This window comes from Sitophilus oryzae, unplaced genomic scaffold (assembly GCF_002938485.1).
Source record: "Sitophilus oryzae breed Bouriz unplaced genomic scaffold, Soryzae_2.0 scaffold_1184_pilon_pilon, whole genome shotgun sequence".
NCBI lineage: Eukaryota > Metazoa > Arthropoda > Insecta > Coleoptera > Curculionidae > Sitophilus > Sitophilus oryzae.
The window spans coordinates 233,133-253,269 of record NW_022145820.1 but is presented as its reverse complement, the minus strand read 5'-3'; the positions used below and the strand labels follow the sequence as shown (position 1 = coordinate 253,269).

The 20,137-nt window shown below is 34.4% G+C and overlaps 3 protein-coding genes across 3 annotated transcripts in view; 2 read left to right on the top strand and 1 right to left on the bottom strand.

Moving 5' to 3' along the window:
* Positions 1-497: 497 nt before the first annotated feature.
* On the top strand, positions 498-1,475 carry LOC115891553. The gene has a single exon (XM_030912041.1). The coding sequence runs from the start codon at positions 498-500 to the stop codon at positions 1,473-1,475; it is 978 nt and encodes a 325-aa protein (XP_030767901.1).
* A 1,117-nt stretch (positions 1,476-2,592) lies between these two features.
* Positions 2,593-5,393, top strand: LOC115891552. The gene is made up of 2 exons (XM_030912040.1): positions 2,593-3,927; positions 4,923-5,393. Exons 1-2 carry the CDS (start codon positions 2,593-2,595, stop codon positions 5,391-5,393), a joined length of 1,806 nt encoding a protein of 601 aa, XP_030767900.1.
* A 2,607-nt stretch (positions 5,394-8,000) lies between these two features.
* LOC115891551 (piezo-type mechanosensitive ion channel component-like) overlaps positions 8,001-20,137 on the bottom strand; it is a 133,469-nt gene continuing 121,332 nt past the window's right edge. The window contains exons 24-25 of the mRNA XM_030912039.1: positions 12,444-12,699; positions 8,001-8,165 (exon numbers count right to left, since the gene is read on the bottom strand). Of these exons, the coding sequence (XP_030767899.1) occupies positions 8,001-8,165; positions 12,444-12,699 (421 nt within the window). The remainder of the gene's footprint in view (positions 8,166-12,443; positions 12,700-20,137) is intronic.

Below are 20,137 nucleotides of genomic sequence, written 5' to 3'. Positions count from 1 at the left end.
TTTTCAATTAACGCAACGTGGTGAAATAAAACGCACAACGGCAACGTCGCTTCATTTCCTTGTGACGCGTGCAGCACCCCTCCACCGTCGGCGACCGGCACCGAAAGACGAAGACGAAGAAGCCGCGGCCATTACATTCGCCTCTACTGTCAGACTACTCTCGCTACTCTCGCCTCTAATGTCAGCATCATTTCATTTTACTTATTTACGTAATTAGTTGTATATTGTTAAATATATTATTAATAAAACCACACACAAAAATCAGCGTTTTAGTACGCAACATATGGTCCTTCGAGCCCGATTGAATGGGATTTCAAGAGCAATTGACGAATATTTGGCTGAAAGAAGACAAGATCAGGTGGGTTTTTTTCCTATTTTCCATAATATTCCTTATCATTTTCATGTCAATTCCTGTCAGGGTATTGTAGAGAATTGTTATACTATCGTTCTTTAATTTCATTGTCATATTTCATATTTATATTAAGAATATAACTGTCATGGCCGAACTAAAGGCATTATTAGCCGAAAGAAGGCAGCTTAAATCTAGTTTAACACGGTTTAAACACTTTTTAGAGAAACAAAATTCGTCAGAACAAATTGCGCTGTCAGAATTAGACGTTAGATTGTCTCAAATTCAAGATCATTTAAAGAAATTTGAAGATATACAATTAAAAATTGAAATTTTATCAACAGAAAACGAGTCGAGCGATGTTTTAGAGGATATTAACGAACGGGATTCTTTTGAGAGTAACTTTTATTCAGCGATAAGTTTAGCTAGTGATATTTCAAATCAATATAGAATAACTGAACAAAATCATGAACATTCGATCGATAATAATGATATACGTACGGTTGATAATAAAGTATTTGATAATTTACAGCAAGTAAGACTTCCTCAGTTAAACTTACCTACTTTCAATGGAGATTATAGTGAATGGTTATTTTTTCGAGATAGTTTTAAATCTCTAATACACGAAAATGTAAGTTTAGATATAATTCAGAAATTTCACTACTTAAGACTTTTACTTAAGGGCGAAGCTGCACAAGTAGTGCAATCGTTAGGCGTTTCGGCAAATAATTATGACACAGCTTGGTCTCTATTAAATGCGCGTTATGAAAACATACCCTTACTTGTCGGAAATCATGTACGTGCTATTTTTAATTTACCTAATCTAAATGAGGAATCTCACGTAGGGCTTAGACAATTATTAGATGGTGTCACACAACATACTAGGGCGCTCGAAGTTTTAGGCCAGCCTGTGAACTCTTGGGATACTTTGTTGATTCATATTTTAATTTCAAAATTAGATGGTGTTTCTAGAAGAGCTTGGGAAGCTCAAAATAGTTCTAATGTTTTGCCTACTTTTCGCGTGTTCAAAGAATTCTTACAAGAAAAATGTCGTGTACTAGAAGCAATAAGTCAAAGTTCTTCTAAGTCGATACGCGGAGAAAAAAGAATACATATAACAGTGTAACTGCTTTAAAATGTTCCTTGTGTCAAAACGAACATCTTATTTATAACTGTAAAGATTTTATTAAACTTGATGGTAATGGTAGATTATCCGAAGCAATCCGATTGAAACTTTGTCTTAATTGTCTTCGTAAGGGTCATCTGTCAAAAGATTGCAAGTGTCAACCTTGTCCTAAATGTCATAGACGACATCATAGTTTATTGCATTTTGCAAATTTTCAGCAAAATAGATCATCTGTCACAAATCCTCCTCAGGGTAATGAAAGTCACGCTTTTCATAGTTATAAAGATTCAAATAGTATTTTACTTTCGACTGCTATAGTTCAAGTCACAGATAATCATGGTAAAGTCCATGAATGCAGAGCTTTGTTAGATAGCGGTTCAGAATCCAACTTCATAACAGAAAAATTGTGCAACACATTAAATTTGCCTAGAACTCTTACAGATATCACTATAAACGGGATAGGCCAGTCTGCTTCTCAAATTATTCATAGAGTTTCCGTAAATATGCAATCACGTTTAAATAATTTTAAAGTAAAACTTCCATGTCTTGTTATTAAAAACATTGCTAATAAAATTCCACAAACTTATTTCGATATCGAAGAACTTCAAATTCCTAAAAAATGTGCACTTGCTGATCCTACATTGCAGGTGCTCAAATTTTCTGGGATCTTGTTTGTGTAGGACAAATTAAATTAGGCAAAAATTACCCAACACTTCAAAAAACTCATTTGGGCTGGTTAGTATCGGGCACTATATCTAGTTCTATGTCAAATATTTCATCATGTAACTTTTCTCATTTATCTAATGATTTAAATGATTCTCTTAAGAAATTCTGGGAAATTGAACATTGTCCAGGTACTCAAATTATTTTATCTAACAAAGAAAGAGCTTGTGAAAAACATTTTGCCCAAAATACAAAGAGAAACTGAGACGGACGTTTTATAGTTAGTTTGCCATTAACGAATTCTTCTGATAGAATTGGAGATAATAGAGCAAATGCTGTCAAGCGCTTCTATAATATTGAAAAAAGATTTCAACGTGACCAAAACTTATTTATTGAGTATAAGGCTTTCATAGACGAATACATAAACTTGAATCATATGACTAAAATTGTTGACATGCCTGAACCTGGTGAATATTTTTTGCCTCACCATTGTGTTTTCAAGGAGTCCAGTACGACTACTCGACTAAGAATTGTATTCGATGGTAGTTGTAAGACAAATACCGGATTATCTTTGAACGATATTATGATGGTAGGTCCAACGATCCAAGAAGATATTTTTGCTATTCTTTTGCGTTTCAGAATCTTTGATATAGTAATAAAAGCTGATATAGCAAAAATGTATCGGCAGGTACTTGTTTCAGAATCTGACAGAAAACTTCAAAAGATATTTTGGCGTAATAAACCATCAGACCAATTAGATACTTATCAGTTGAACACCGTAACATATGGCACATCAGCAGCAGCATTCCTAGCCATTCGATGCTTAAACCAATTAGCTTACGAACATAAGGAATCTCATCCTGAAGCTAGTGAAGCTATACTAAAATGTTTTTATGTTGATGACCTGCTTTACGGTGGAACAAACATTTCTGATATTATAAGAGTAAAAAACGACATAAATGCGATTCTGCAGAAAGCTGGATTTGAGCTTAGAAAATGGGTATCAAATGACGAGCGTGTATTTCAACAAATTAATAAACTAAAGGATTGTACTCTAGGTGAGCATGAAAACTCAAAAACTCTTGGTTTGAAATGGATTCCTGCCGAAGATCAACTAAGCTTTGAAATCGGTAACTTTGATGAAGAAATAACTGTTACGAAACGTACAATATTGTCCATGACTGCTCAATTGTTTGACCCTCTAGGACTATTAAGCCTAGTAATTATTATACCGAAGGTTATGTTACAAAGACTATGGCAAGCGAACCTGCACTGGGAGGAATCTGTTCCTCTAGAGCTTCATACAAGGTGCGGTGCATGCGTATATTTAAGAACAGTCGATGTTGATGATAAAGTTCTCGTTAATCTACTATGCTCTAAGAGTAGGGTAGCGCCTGTGAAAATTATTTCTATACCCAAATTAGAATTATGCGCAGCTGTTCTACTCGCAGAACTAACACAAAGGGTATTTCAAGCTCTTAATATGGATATTCAGAGTGTACACTATTGGTGCGATTCTAAAATTGTTTTGTCTTGGATTTCAGCTTCAGCGCACAAATGGAAGACATTTGTCGCAAACAAGGTAGCAAGAATTCAAGAGCTGTCAAACCCAAATGAATGGCATTATGTACATACGTCTGATAATCCTGCAGATCTTATTTCGAGGGGTTTAAATGAAAAAATCCTGATTAATACTCATTTATGGTGGAATGGTCCATCATGGTTAAGGTTAAATACATGTGATTGGCCTGCATATAGCCATAAAATTGACAATATACCGGAAGAAAGGGTTAAATTAAAAACTTTTATCGTTACTAAAGTAAATTTTAATTGCGATTTAATTAATAAATTTTCATCCCTTACGAAACTGAAAAGGGTATCAGCATATTGTTTGCGTTTTATACATAATTGTAAGTTTAATCGAGATAGAAAAAACGAACGTCTTACCGGTCCTTTATCTGTGAAGGAATTAAATTTTGCATTAAAACGTATTGTACTTTTGGTACAACTACAAGAATTTTCACAGGAAATAGATGACCTTAAACGCTCTGGAAGGGTTAATGTCAAGAGTAAGCTGTCTTCTTTAAATCCTTTCTTAGATGATGGAATAATAAGAGTTGGTGGACGTATTAAGCATTCAAATTTTAATCTTGAGAAAAAACATCCAGCTGTTTTACCATCTAAAGATAATTTTACCATTTTGCTTATGAATTATGAACATTTTGGATTATTACACGCACCACCTAATTTATTATTAGCATCCATAAGAGAAAAATTTTGGCCATTAAGTGGACGTAGCCTCGCAAAAAGAATAGTGCACGATTGTATGAAATGTTTTAGGTTTAATCCAACGCAATCAAAATATTTAATGGGTGATTTACCTTCTACTCGATTAATGCCCACGAGACCATTTTTAATAGCTGGTTGTGATTATGCCGGACCCTTCTTATTGCGCGATCGCAACACTAGAAATTTTAAATTGACTATATGTTATATTTGTCTTTTCATTTGATTTTCAACTAAAGCTGTCCATTTGGAACTGGTAAGTAGTTTGTCTACCGAAATTTTCTTATCAGCCTGACGTAGATTTTTTGCAAGACGCGGGAAATCTCAAATAATATATTCTGATCCCGGTACCAATTTCCAAGGTGCAAAATCAGAACTTTATAAATTTCTAATGAATAAGACGGTAGAAAACGACATTAAAACCAAGCTATCGAATGAATCTGTATGTGGTCTTTCATACCACCACGTGCTCCACATTTTTCTACAGTGCTTTGTCAGGTTGAAGCATGTCTAAATTCCCGACCCCTTTCACCACTTTCATCCGATCCCAACGATTTGCTTCCTATTACCCCGGCCCATTTTCTGATCGGAGAAACACTTATGAGTCAACCAGAACCGGATTTGACAAATGCCAAAGAAAACTTACTGTCAAAGCTGCAGCAATGTCAACAGATGGTTCAGCACTTTTGGAATCGATGGTCCAAGGAATACATATCGGAGCTGCAGATCAGATCAAAGTGGAAGCAATCCTTTCCCAACGTCATAAAGCCTGGTATCCTTGTAATTGTCAAGGAAGATAATAATCCTCCTCTAAAGTGGCAACTTGAAAGAGTGGTAGGAGTGCACCCTGGAGCCGATAACGTTATTAGAGCCGTATCTATTAAAACGTCAAGGGGAACCATACAAAGACCAGTCATGAAAATTTGTGTCCTACCAGAACACTGTCAAGCAGAGAAGGTTGAAGCCTGAGAGGTTTCAAGGCGGGCGGCTATGGTGAAATAAAACGCACAACGGCAACGTCGCTTCATTTCCTTGTGACGCGTGCAGCACCCCTCCACCGTCGGCGACCGGCACCGAAAGACGAAGACGAAGAAGCCGCGGCCATTACATTCTGCCTCTACTGTCAGACAGGGCGCATCATTTCACATTACTTATTTACGTAATTAGTTTTATATTGTTGAATATATTATTAATAAAACCACAAACAAAAATCAGCGTTTTAGTACGCAACAGCAAGAGAATGGACAATTTCGACATACAACTTTTGTTTTAAAATTATCATTGAATAGAAAAGACTATGAGGAAGGAGTACACTATTCTTATATGGTAATCGCAAAACAATTTCCGATGCACGTGATCAACTTTGAGTGACAAGCGATGGCGACAGCGCTGCCAGATTGTGATGGATTTAAGAGAGTATTTATTGATGTACATCTTACAACGCCATAAGTGGTAATAACAAGTAAGAGGGTACTATTAATAAAATATAAAATGCAGGTCCGTATTTAAAAAAAATAAGTTGGCCTCTGTATCTCACAAATTATCAGCTAATTTGAAAATCTAAAAATACTTTCAGATAGCCCTAATAAAGTGGCTATGAGAATGTGCAATTAGTTTTTTCAAGAAAAGTAACGACAGGAAAAAATAAAATTATTTAAAAAAAACCCGTTTTTTCCAAAAAACTCAGCAATCCTTGAAATTTTTGAAATTTTTTTGATGGCATCTTGGTGAACAGCCGAAGGTGCAACTTTGCCTTAATTTAACCATCTTCGTATCTATTACGGTTTCCGAGATACCAATGCTCGTACCTCGAATTTGTAGCACCCTGTATAGGTATAATATACAGGGTGGTCCGAACTGTATTCCGGACACTTAGACAGCACTTCCTGCAGATAAAAATAAGTAAAAAAGTTCGTTTATACGAACTTTTAATTAAGTTATTAAAAATTTAATTATGTATATCCTAAAATGCCTTGTTTCGGAGATACAGGGTGTAGAAGTTTCATTTTAGTTTCGATTTTTTCCAAATAACTTATGAAGTAACGTCAATGTTTGGATGAAAATTGGTATCTGGGAGTTTTTCGACATGATAAACTTGATTTTGATGTCAATATGAGTGAATTGCGACCTACACGTGTTTTAACTGTTTTCAAGAGTAATAAGTTTTCGTCCGTACCTGTATAAACTACGGAGTGAAAGAATATACATTTCCGTGACTTTTTACGTAAAAAATTTTTCTTGGTAAAAATCGCTACGAGCAACCGTTCTCAAGATATTTAGAATGAAAGTAGTCAATACATGTCATTATTGACAAAAAATAAACGCGCTGAGTAGATAGTTACTTGACTGAAATAATATTTTATTTTTTTAAATTAATCATAAACTTTTCTGCGAAAAAATTATGATGAAACAGTTTCTGTTGAACTTTTGGCACAAAAACATTTCAAATTTATTATTTCAGTCTAATAACTAGTTAGTCAACATGTTTAATTTATGTCAATGATGATAGGTATTGATAATTTCGATTCCAAATATCTCGAGAACCATTACTCGTAGCGATTTTTACCGAGACACATTTTTTAAGTGAAAAACTTCGTAAATGTATATTTTTTTATTCAGTAGTTTCATACAGGGACGGACGAAAAGTTATTACTCTTCAAACCAGTTAAAAAATATGTAGGTGGTGCCCTCTACAAGTAGGAGTTATATTGACATCAAAATCAGATTTCTCATATCAAGAAACTCCCAGGCACCAATTTTCATCCATAAATTATTTGGAAAAAATCGAAATAAAAATGAAAGTTCCACACCCTGTATTTCCGAAACTAAGTATTTTAGGACATACATTTATACGAACTTTTTAAATTATTTTTATCTGCAGAATATGCTGCCGAAGTTTCCGGCATACAATTCGGACAAACCTGTATAATATCACGAAATACATATAGGCCCCGATAATCAAACTTGCGAGCTCAACAGACGAACAGGACCGACTTGGGCCACCTATGGACGATTGAAATGCATTTTCAAAGGGGCACTTCCGATATGTTTGAAAAGAAAGGTATTTAATCAATATGTACTACCTGTCGGACGTATGGTGTGGAGACCGTAACATTAACCAAGAAACAGTAAGCAAAATCAGAATAACGCAAGGAGCAATGGAAAGGTCAATGTTGGGGCTATCTCTGAGAGACAAAGTACCGAATATCGAAGTACGGGGGAGACAGAACAAAAGTCATGGACGCCATAGAGAAAATAACTACTTTGAAATGGAATTGGGCAGGGTACATCGCAAGGCTAAACGATGACCGATGGACGAAGAAAATAGAATAGAGACCAAGACATGATGCATTCAGGAGCAGAGGCCGTCCTCCAAGCAGATGGCATGACGACTTAAGGCGTATCCACAGTAACTGGATGCAAATAGTTCAAGATAGGGAGTTATGGAAGCAAACGAGGGAGGCCTACGTCCAGCAGTGGACTTTAGTGGCTGGTTGATGATGATGATGATGTAATATTATCTTATAATTAATAATAACTTAACTTGTACGATTTATAATATTGAATAGGAAATCATTACCTATGGAAAAATAAGGAGGCCAACATGGCTATGGCAAACGAAGTGCTCAAATTTCGTTGGAGTCCAACTATATTCGGCGGATAAAAAATATTGTTTTCAAATCTTAAAGAATTCCAGTCGGCTATGTCCATTACGAAAAAACTTTGAATCAGGAGTGTTATCTGAAAAGGATTATTTAGTAAGGTTTATCACCCTCTTTTGTATACAAAATATTGTATGTATTTACATATTTGGTTCAGTGCATTGTTTAAAGTTAAAGTAAGAAGTTTAAGGTATTTTACCAGGCAAATTTCGTGATATAACACAATTTCTATTGAATTGTAATTTTCTGAGCACATGTATGTCAATTTAGAGCATTTTTTCAAAATACATAGAGTTTTATAGAGTGTCCCCAAAAATGTTACACATCAAAGTTGTATTTTTTGAAATGGAACACCCTATACCGGGTGCGTCTCGAAAGTGGCTCACTTTATAACTCCTAAGATATGAGTACCTAAACGTATTTCGACAGTTTCAGAGATATTAATAAATAAATGAAATATATATATTTTTCATAACTAACCTAACCTAACCTAACCTTTCTTAAAAAAATTATTAAAAATACAGGAACAGTTTTGAAATCAAAACTATATTAGGTATTTAAGTATACAGGGTTGGTCATAAAGTTGTGGCACATCAAACTTTTTTTTTAAATGAAACCCCCTGTATATTATTGCATATTTCAATTCTTCCTTCAATTTTAAGCAATAATCATGATACATAATGTACATAAATTGAAGAATTGAAATGTTAAACAAAAATTTCGTAATTTCCAAACTTGGTATAATCTCATTTTATATATCTATAAATGCTAACTTGAGAACTAATGTCAAATATTATTAAGTATCGCAGTTTCGGCAGAATGGCATCGTTAAATGAAACTGACCATATCGAAATATGTGCAAAAATCAATAACGGTTGGTTTGAGGTATATTGTGTGTATCTTTTGTGTTTTTGCTTAGAATTGAAAGAAGAACCGAACTATGCAATAATATACAGGGTGTTCTATTTAAAAAAAATGTAACTTTGATCTGCCACGACTTTATAACCGACACTGTATATTTAAATTTATTACCCGCTAATAGATATTTAACAACCCTATAACTTTTGTATTTAACTTTTTGCGGTACCTCGTATCTTTTACCTAATAATCGACCGTTTCCATACATAACAGTCCTGTATAGTCCGACGTACCAGGCCAAACATCTGGCTCTGAGATACGCAAATGTATTTATTTACAACCATATAAGTAATGTTGACATTTCCGACTTTTTGAAGGTTGGAAAATGTCAGTTTTATAACTTTTATTTCCCACCCACGCACGGGTGGAAAGTTTACTTCCCTCCTGTGGCGTGGGTGGGAAGTAAATACAGATTTTTAAATTAGGACAAAAACATTTTTTTAAAATTTTTATTTTAATGCTGCTTTATTTGCAACTTTTTTTTATAGAAAACTCTCTTAAACAAACTACAATCGGTGTTACAATGTCCTATTAGGTACATTTTGTATTAAAAGTATTAAAATAAAAAGTTTAAAACAACAAATAACAATTTATTCAAATTAATTGTTACATTCGAATTATTATATGCTTTGACACTTATGGATACCACCTTGTTGGTTGCAGCTTCTGTAACTTCTGGTGGGGTACCAATATAAAAGTAGTCTTCATTATCAGAACTTTCCGACAACATTCTGGCTTTCTATGTTAAGGTGCGTATTCACTTGCAACAAAACACTCGGAACAAACCAAACGCGCCGCGAAACTCCAAACAATCTGCAACAAAACATTTTCCGAGAGCGCTCTGAACGACCTGCAATAAAACATTTTGCGCGGAGCGTTCCGCCTGTTTGCGGTGTTCGCTGCGTTCTCACCAGTAATCAGTGTTAGTGTGTTTGTCGACCTGGATGCATCTGATATTACCATAGCCGCTGGTGCTTTTTTAATTATAGAGGCATTAGAGGGTAACAAAAAAGAGAAGAAAAGGAAAGGACGAAAAATGTGGGCAAGACGTCTCTTTTTGCGCCGTCAATATAATATGGCCTTACTTAGTGACCTAGATTATATGCATAAGAAGAATTTAATTAATTTAATAAAATAGGCCGCCTTTCCAACTCATCAATTAACTCTAAACACTTTTCTCTGTTCCACTCCATAGCTAGGTAGAGTTTAAAAACACCCCAAACACAACGAACGTTCAAAACTGCCGTATCTACTCATAGATAAATGTAACAAGTTTAGATTGGAAAGTCCGTAAAATTTTGGGTCGCGACCGTTATACGCGATCTGGCGCTGCTATAGCGGTCGCTAAGAACAACGGCAAACAAAAACAGAAATAATTTTCTCTTGTCAAAGTCAGAATCTTCAAAAATCATAATAATCTTTCAAAATCTAAACCGCTCTCATTAAAGAAATTCCGAAAAGTGTTTATAGCGTCCATTTACAAAGTAATAATTGCTATCTTGTGAGTTTAATTCAAGTTTTATTTACTCCAACCGGTGATAATTGTGAAAAAGTGGCATTAAAAACTTAAAAAGCTGTGCTGTGAACTGTGAACTGCAAAAACCATAGTGAATCGTGGCATAACGTCGGTTCATAGATAAATGCAACAAGTTTAGATTGGAAAGCCCGTAAAAATTTTAGGTCGCGAAATTATTTTGGGTCGCGACCGTTATACGCGATCTGGCGCTGCTATAGCGGTCGCTAAGAACAACGGCGAACAAAAACAGAAATAATTTTCTCTTGTCAAAGTCAGAATCTTCAAAAATCATAATAATCTTTCAAAATCTAAACCGCTCTCATTAAAGAAATTCCGAAAAGTGTTTATAGCGTCCATTTTCAAAGTAATATCTTGTGAGTTTAATTCAAGTTTTATTTACTCCAACCGATGATAATTGTGAAAAAGTGGCATTAAAGACTTAAAAAGCTGAGCTGTGAACTGTGAACTGCAAAAACCATCGTGGATCGTAGCATAACGTCGGTTTCCAATGTTTCATAGGTATTTCATACATGCGTCCTTATATAAAATAAAGTTTTTTGTATGCAACACATTGTATTTTATTTATAAAATTAAACGAAAATAACAATAAATTTGAATAAACAATATTTGGCGATATAATTCCGGAAAAAGCCGAACCGCTCCGAAATTTTTAAAAGTTTTGGGTCGCGACCGTTGCAAGATAAGCGCCAAATAGTGTTTACATTGTCCTTATGGGCACTTTCCAATCTAAACTTGTTTCATTTATCTATGCGTCGGTTTCCAATGTTTCATAGGTATTTCATACATGCGTCCTTATATAAAATAAAGTTTCTTGTATGCAACACACTGTCTTTTATTTATAAAATTAAAGGAAAATAATAATAAATTTGAATAAACAATATTTGGCGATATAATTCCGGAAAAAGCCGAACCGCTCCGAAATTTTCAAAAGTTTTGGGTCGCGACCGTTGCAAAAATAGCGCCAAATAGTGTTTACATTGTCCTTATGGGCACTTTCCAATCTAAACTTGTTTCATTTATCTATGTATCTACTGAACACCGGCAAACGAACAAATTCTTTTGAGCAAATCCCGTTCACCGACAAGCTTCGGAAAATGTTTGGCGCGTTCGGTTCGGTTCGGCGCAACGTACTGACTACACAAGTTTGTTACAGCGCGCGCGGCGCGTTTCGTTCGTTCGGAGTGTTTTGTTGCAAGTGAATACCCACCTTTGATACCCACCTTTATATAAATTCGAAAAAGCGAACGAGAAATCCAAAACTGTCACTTGGTTGTTTGTATTGCTGTTGAAGGTTTGCGCCATAACAACCACGGTAACTATAGATATGGAAATGCCAAAACAGAAAACGAAAAATTTTCGCATATTTTTTTTCTCAAAATAAAATAGTGTCCCTGTTTTTTTAATTATTGATGTGGTTGTAAATAAAATAGTATACAAACCTCGGTGTAAAGTTTCATTTCTGTCTCGAGATTTAGTTTATCTCGGCGCTTCGCGCCTCGGTAAACTATCAAATCTCTCGGCAGTGATGAAACACTTTCCACCTCCGGTGTGTAATATACTATTTCCTACCTCTCTAAAAAAAACCCTGTATTATGTACTCTTATTTTAGGATTATGTCAGGTAATCTTAAAGGCAGCCAACAATGCAATAATATACAGGGTGTTCCATGTAAAAATTCAGCCACCCTATAGAAGTTAACATATTTTCCTGAAATATATCTTCTCACAAACTTTAAGTTTGCACTTTTGCAATAAAATTCTTTACAAAATTCGGGGAAATAAAATTCTTTTTTTTTCAACAAATTTCTCAAGTTTTTTATTCTAGGAGCTACAGCATCAGATGCTCTACGCACTATTGCTGATCCTCTAGAGAAGTGTAGTTTACTTTAATCGGTTAACTTACCAGAACATAGGCGATGACAACAATCCAGAAGGTTTTCGAGGGTTTCGGCATGGTTAGCGAACCCCAACAAAATACCATAATCAGTAACGGTAGAGATATGAAATCTGAACGGTAAACGTGTCTTGCGATGATGCAAGTATAGCACAGCCATTCGGAATAATGCAATAGCGTGAACAAAAACGCTCTCACCAATTTTGTGTATATGGAAAAGGCAAATTTCTGCCTTTGTAACAGTTCACTCATAACGAATCCCTTGCTTTAAAGGATAAATGATAATTATTAGTAAAATATTAATTAGTTTCCTTTAAGTTGATACAGTAAAAACCAGAAATCGTAAATGTTAACAATAATTATCTACTACACTTCATACCAAATAAACTTTTAGTCACGTGATTAAGCTTGACCGGCACAGCGTTGCCCACTTTTATACGTTTTCTTTTAATCAAAATATTTTAGGAAACAAAAATAAATTAAAATTATAAATATATAAACAGTTATTATTTACATCAACAAAACTCACATTCTTAACAGCACTTAAAGGACATAAAGGAACATTACTACCGCTCTCCCGTTCAAAATATTCTAATAAGGTTGCAATGCGTTTTTTTTTACAACGACTATTAAGCTATCTTTTTCCACTTCGCACTAAAAGATGTGTGTTCGACTGCAAGCTCTGCTAGTAAACATTTTCAAGCTTTAAAGTATCACAACACTATTTATTTAAACCAAAAACTCGTAATACAAAACTAAAGTGCCAAAACGAATGACAATGCCAGGAAATAAATAAATGCGACAACCTGACATTTTTTACAGCAGAGCTTCCACCTGAATCCCCAGCGCGATATTTAAATTCCAGTTAGTCAGCACGGCGCCGGTGCCGAATATGTCCACGGTTGGCAACAATTAATTTAAAAATCGCGCCCTCGATTACGTATCTAAAAGTTTAATTGATATGAAATATAGTAAAATATCACATTCACTGATTTACTAACACTACACCAGTGAAAGTTTAATAAATAATTTTGAAACAAACTTTTACTAGTGAATGTTAAGCGTAGTTTATACGGGCAAGTAAATTATCGCAAGTGTATGTCTGAGAGCACTTCTACCAAACTTGCATAATGTAAACAGTATCCGAAAGCACTCTCCCAGCAAGTCACAAAACTGGCGGGGAAGTGATTGCGACGAAAAACGCTTGCAAGTGTAAATAGGTTTGGAGAGCTCTGGCAAGTTAAAATTTATTTCCGTCTTGTTGAAAGCTTTTGGTGCAAGTGATTTTCGAAGGCGTGTTAAATAACGATATTAAAATGGAGTATGTGAAGAAGATACCATAACTTTGATTAATTTATTTGAAGGATTTCCGGAATTGTGGCAAAAAAAAATCGAATCGAAAAATCGAAAATTTACAGAGATAGAGCTAAAAAGCAAAAAGCAATCAAATTTATAGCTGACAAATCTTTGGGTCTTCATTTCTCATTTTTTTTAATAACATCGCGTAAACTCTAAGACTAGGCCTTCTGGCAATCCATTCTTTAACCCATATTCCTTTTCTAGATTTTCTTGACTGTTTGCGTAAAATTGCAACAAGAAGAGCAGTGGCTGCAGCTCTCTTTTTACGGCGCGACATTTTTCTACTAAACAATATACTTGTGCAATATACACCATACCGTGTATACGTGCATGCAATTTCTTGCTCAAAGCATATGCCTAGAAAGTACTTGTTGCAAGAAATTGCTATAAAATTTGCTTAAATGTAAACACTATCGCAAGTTACTCTAGCAAGTTCTATCGCAATTTTCTATCCCGTGTAAACTACGCTTTATACTCTGTTTTAAGAGATGGTTCTTATTAGTTTTGATTAACGTCATCACCCTTTCCGTGAACACTGAACTAAATAAATTTTTTGTTTCTTTAACATTTTAAAACAGCAAAAAATATGACGTTAATTAAAATTCTGTCAATATGCTCTATCAAAGAATGAAATCGGAATAATATTACCATAGAAACGCCTTTTGATTTTTAGGACTTCATCAGGCGCGGGAAAGTGAAATAGCAAAAGCGGTTCTACCGTTTCCATGGAAATTTCAAATAAAATAGTTCCAGCCTCAGGCGCTAGGTGGTAGTGCAATTAATTTTTAGGTTAAGAAGTTGCTACTCGTTATTGCCAGATGGCGTTAAATCAGAATTTTTTTGTAGTTTCCATAGTTTCCAACGGCCATTGTCGTACTATTGTCAAATTCTCAAAAAATATTGTCGTTGTCATAGCGCCAATCATAATAGGGAGTTTTCGTTGCTTTAAAAGAATTCAACGGTACGGTTAACGGATACGTAACCATAACCGCTATTTTGACAGATAAAAAAACAGTTTTCGGACTTTCGGTTCATCGGTTCGGAGCCGACATACGATACGATAACCGAAAACTGAGAGCTGACTGAGAGCACAGCCCGTAGCGTAGTGTTTTGATTTTTGTATTGTTTTTTGATTTGAAAGTGCTTTATATGACTTTATTGGGTATCGCTATATAGGATGGACAATTTAATTTTATTGGACTCTAGTGATGAATCGGATTTGGAGGATGCTATGTTGTTGGAAGGATTTGAAAACAACATCGAATATCGAGCAGAGTTTAACCTAGAAATATTATCTGACCAAGAGTGCAAAGCTAATTTCCGCTTTGAAAAAAAAAGACATTCCTCGATTAGTTGAAGAACTAAAAATTCCCAACGAGTTTAACACAGATAAAATAAGTAATCAAAACATAAACAAAATAGAACGAGGTTAGGTTAGATCTGTATTTTTCAATGTTGTGTTCTACTGCGCTAGTGCGCATGCGTACCGCTATGTTAACGGCTTTGGCTAACGTCCGTAAAATATCGGCAGTTAGCGGTTACGATATACGATAATCGAAATTGAAATGTCAAAGTTGTCAATTAGCGTTAACCGGAATTGCAATTTGTAAGCAACGAAAACTCCTTAATATTATCAAACGATTATCAAAACGTTTTTCAAACTATAATTTGTTATATGTGTTTTAATTAGACAATTCCTATTGTTTGTGGCCCTAAAAATATAATGTAAGTCTTTTATTTTTGCCATCATTGAAACGGACTATTTGCCATCATTTAAGTACCTATTTATATTTACTCCATTTACAAAACTTTGGGTGTATTACGTTGGTCTTGTTTTATTATAATAATCGATGTTTAAATATTTGACTTATAAATAAAAACTTTAAATAATAAATAATATTTCACATGTTTGGCTTTAATTTTATTTAATAATTGTATAAATTATACTGTTAAATCTTATTTTTTACACATCACAACGATACTTATTAGTATTGTTGAATTTGTGTAAAAAATAAGATTTAATAATCAAATTTAATTATATATTTTAGAGTAAAATTCAATAAATACGCTCATTTAAAAAGCCCGTGCTTCGATCCATCTAAAACAAGCCCTACTCAATAGATGGTGTCACTTATGTAGGACCATTTTTCATTATGGCAGAGTCCATTCTTTTTCTAGCTAGGTATATTCTTTGGACTTCATATTCATTGCTGTTTTACAATAGCAAAGAATATGACGTTAATCAAAACTAATAAGAACCGTAAAATTTAAAGAAGTCGTCCATTCTTCTCAAAGAGACCTGGTTTAAATTAAAATGAAGTATAAAAAAGACTCAAAGTCTCGGTCTCAACGTTTATATAATGTTAAACAGTGACACGTGTTTCGCTCATACGAGCATCATCAGACAAATACAATAAAAGCCAATCCACAGGCACGTTCATATTTTACATATTAAAACAACACTGTTGGTGTTTGACTTTGGGTCTTTTTTATACTTCTTTTTAATAAGAACCATATCTATCTAATAATGAAATCGAACTAATATTACCATAGAAACGCCTTTTGATTTTAGGATTTTGATATTTTTTTTATTTTCTCTAAAACGGTATGGAAATTCGGGAAAAAAAGAGATTAACCATTTGAGAACAAGCTAAAATTTTTATGAAGAATGCATTTTTCTCAAAATGCCAATAATAAAAAAGGTTTTCCTCTTGTAAAGACAAATCGGGGGACATACGGTATATCTGGTTTGTATATTTTGGGTATACTTCGTTTTATAAAATGGGTATGGTTATCTATTTATATTATGGTATATTGAAGTTTTAAACCAAATAGGTTATAAAGAGTGGTTCTAATTCAATTTGTTGTACTATTAAAGATTGTAACCTTTTTAGTTCGTTACATGTCTTTGTATATGATATATGATGTCTGGCGTATCATCACCGGATTCCCTATCGTTCAGGCCGGATAATTTACTTGACGGCATGGCGTAATTTATACGTTCTCTAGTCCACAACCCTGTTATCGTTGACACAACCCTGTTATCGCTCTGTGGAGGCGATGTCAACATCGCTTCTGTCAACTCTCTCACTTTTGCTTTTACCGCTCTGTAGCCTAAGTGTGCGAACACAGTGCAAGCAGGTTTGCCGCTTACTGGTAGTCAGCGCCAATCTGGGCACCTATTCTTGACATCGTTCGCAACTTTGCGTATACGCATCACGTGTATTTTTATAAACAGGGTATCCCAGAAATAAGTGCAAGTATTTTAAAGGGTGGTAGATCTCGATAAAAGACACATATTTTCTCTTTATCGTTTTTCAAATAAGTCCAAAATAATGGAGTTATTTTACTTTGAAAATTTCCAAAAAAAATATATTTTTTGCTAAAATTTTGAGAATCTTCTTCTTCATGTGACTTCTCCTCATCGGAGGTTGGCGACCATCAATTGGAATTCCTCCCTGTCTTGAGCCAAACGGATAATTGCACTGGCCTCTCCTATATTAAACCACTGGCGCAAATTCCGCAACCAGGAAAACCGTTTACGCCCGATGCCTCGTCGTCCTTCAATCTTTCCCTCAACGATCAGCTATAGGAAACTATATTTGTTATTTCGAAAAATATGACCAAAATATGCTGCTTTCCGTCGTTTTATTGTAGACAATAGTTCTTAGTCCTTACACATTCCTTCCAATACTTCGAGATTTGTTTGAGAACACTGTAAATTTAATCTACTACCTATGTTGCCATATTATCAAGAAACTATTTCTTTTTAAATAAAAACTAAAAAATAAATTAAAAAAATTGCAAAAAAATTCCAAAAATATTTTCAAAAAATTCCGAATTTTTAAAAAAAATTATTTAGAAAAAAACCTCATAGGCGTGTTTCTGGGGTTGAACTATACTACCAGTTAAGTTAAAATACTTGCACTTATTTCTGGGACACCCTGTATATGATTACATAGTAGCGCCGCGCCACTCCGCCTCGCGCTTATAACCTTGAAAAATTAAAGCGTGTTATCAAATCGGCTAGTTCACAGTGAAAGCAGGCAGGCACCGTCAACCAGCATTCATCGGCGTTCTCGCTTTTACCGGAACGAAAATTTATTTATTTCTACTTTTGCACGCGCCGACGGCGCACAGGGGGTATTAAGAACTAAAAGTTGGCCAAAATTATGTTTTATGATTTTTGTGCTTTTTTGCTAGTAATATTAATTATTAATTAGAGGAGAGGTTGCTAATATGGAACCTCATTTTGTTTTTCCTACACAATATTTTTTCCTCTACTCTGAAACCCTTTCCACCGATCAAATAGGGCCCATTCTGTGCAAAACCAAGCAATTGGATGAGGATGCTAGAACAAGAAAGTAATTTGTATATTATAGACGATATTTGAGCGAGAATGGGTGTTAATAGGGTAAAGACTATTTCCTTTAAGAATCTATTTAAATCAATGTTTTTTTTGCAGTGGCAAATATTGGCAAGATTTTTGTGCATATTCCAATGCTGGAGACTTTAAGCATTGAACGGATACTAATTTCCATGCGGAATATTGCCGAATAGTCTTACACCTTATAAAAATGCCACTAATTTTTTAAATATAAAACATTATAAAAAAATAGAATAGAAGGAAACGTTTCAAAATAAAAATATGGCATAAAACAGAACAGAGCCAACAAACAAAGCTGGCTCTGTATCCATCATGACAGTTATTATGAACAATTTGCAAAAAAAGCACTACAAACAATTCCAATTATTTTTATAATCTTAGAAATATTCAGAATACACTCAAGATAATTCATACTTTTAACTGAAATATATTATTTATTTGATAGTCAACTTACGACTTAAAAAAGCTAATAACTAATAAACGTGCTTGCATTTAGTATTTATAGATTTGTGTTCAGTTAAGATAAAAAATGAAAATAAAAAAATATCACTTTTGGCCAGGTTTATAGACCAAATACACCTATGTGCGGCCTCGGGCGGCGAGGCGGGCGCGGCGTTTGAATATGGTTTGATTAGGTTAGGTTAGTTAATCAGGTAAATTTCCTGTTAATTATCTACTTCCGAATCCTTCTCGCCTCTCCGAAATAGCCATATACAATACACGTGATGCATATACGCAGTTACGCATCTGTGTATTGTTATATGGCTTTTTAGGAGATGCGAGATGCGAGCGATATTTGAAGATGCGAGTGGTCAAGAATAGGTCCCCAGAGACGGCGCTGGTTGCCGGAAAGCAGAAACCTGCCTCCACTATGTTCGTACCCTAACCTAACCATCCCGGCTTTTAGAAATGGTGATTATTTAAATCTTGCTGTATAATTTGAATCAGCTGCTATTTCAAAGCAACAGGTAAAGATGAGATATTATCCTTTTAGATTCGATATTATTACTGCATATTTTTAGGGTAGAGTTTTGGATGTCCCAACTTAACTTGTATTTGTATTTTGCTGGCACGTTGGCGTCCCTTTTCTTTTGTCATGTTCAATGTTACATGGAAGAAAGGACAGTTTCTTTGTTTATTATTGAGCCCTCGGAAGTAATTCGAGGTAGGTTTATTTTGTTTATTAGACCTTGTTTGGTTTTAAACAAGAGTTTTAGGGTCCAAGGTACGGACTATTTACAAGATACGGGCATTATCCAAGGTCCTAGTAGTATCCAAGGTACGGGTAGTGTTCCCCTGTACCGTTGTCTTATGGACGGACTGTGTCCAAGGTTATGGTTCAAGTTACGGACATTATCCAAGAGAGCACCTCACGCTGTTACTGTTTGAAGCAAGATTACATAAAGAACAGCTAAGTGTAGATTTAAGTTCTAGTTTTATATTTAACATCTAAAACATTTTCAGTCTTAAACAATAACGTACATCTTAAGTAATATCGTACAGACTATGTTTAGTGGTTAGATTGTTAAGAACATTCATGTCGATTTAATATTTAAAATATGATTTAGATCTTAGGTTTCATTAGATTACGTCTTGTAATGGTATTACTTCCATAGATATTTAGTATAACTCTTAACACCATTTTTTTTGACATATAACCACCTATAATAATTATTAAAATTGTACAATGCTATTTACCATTACAGTCCATCTTGAATAAATATAGTCATTAGTTTTAAGTAATATACAACTGTGTTTTCTTTCTCTGTACATGCTTGGCGCCCAATATCTATTTTTTTTGTTTATTGTTATTAATTAGTTTTCTTTCCAGTGAAATACCTTATCCACGACTGCTCTCCGATGAAAAGCTGCCGTTCGCAGTGGTAATGTTTATAAAAAAACGCTACAAGATATTTTAACGAAAATTAAATTCATATCAAAATAAAATAGTATTACA

Coding starts and splice junctions, on each gene's coding strand:
- LOC115891553 (XM_030912041.1), top strand. CDS start 498: ATGGCCGAACTAAAGGCATTATTAGCCGAAAGAAGGCAGCTTAAATCT.
- LOC115891552 (XM_030912040.1), top strand. CDS start 2,593: ATGCCTGAACCTGGTGAATATTTTTTGCCTCACCATTGTGTTTTCAAG. Junction 3,928..4,922: donor ACAATATACCGGAAGAAAGG/GTTAAATTAAAA, acceptor GTGCTTTGTCAG/GTTGAAGCATGTCTAAATTC.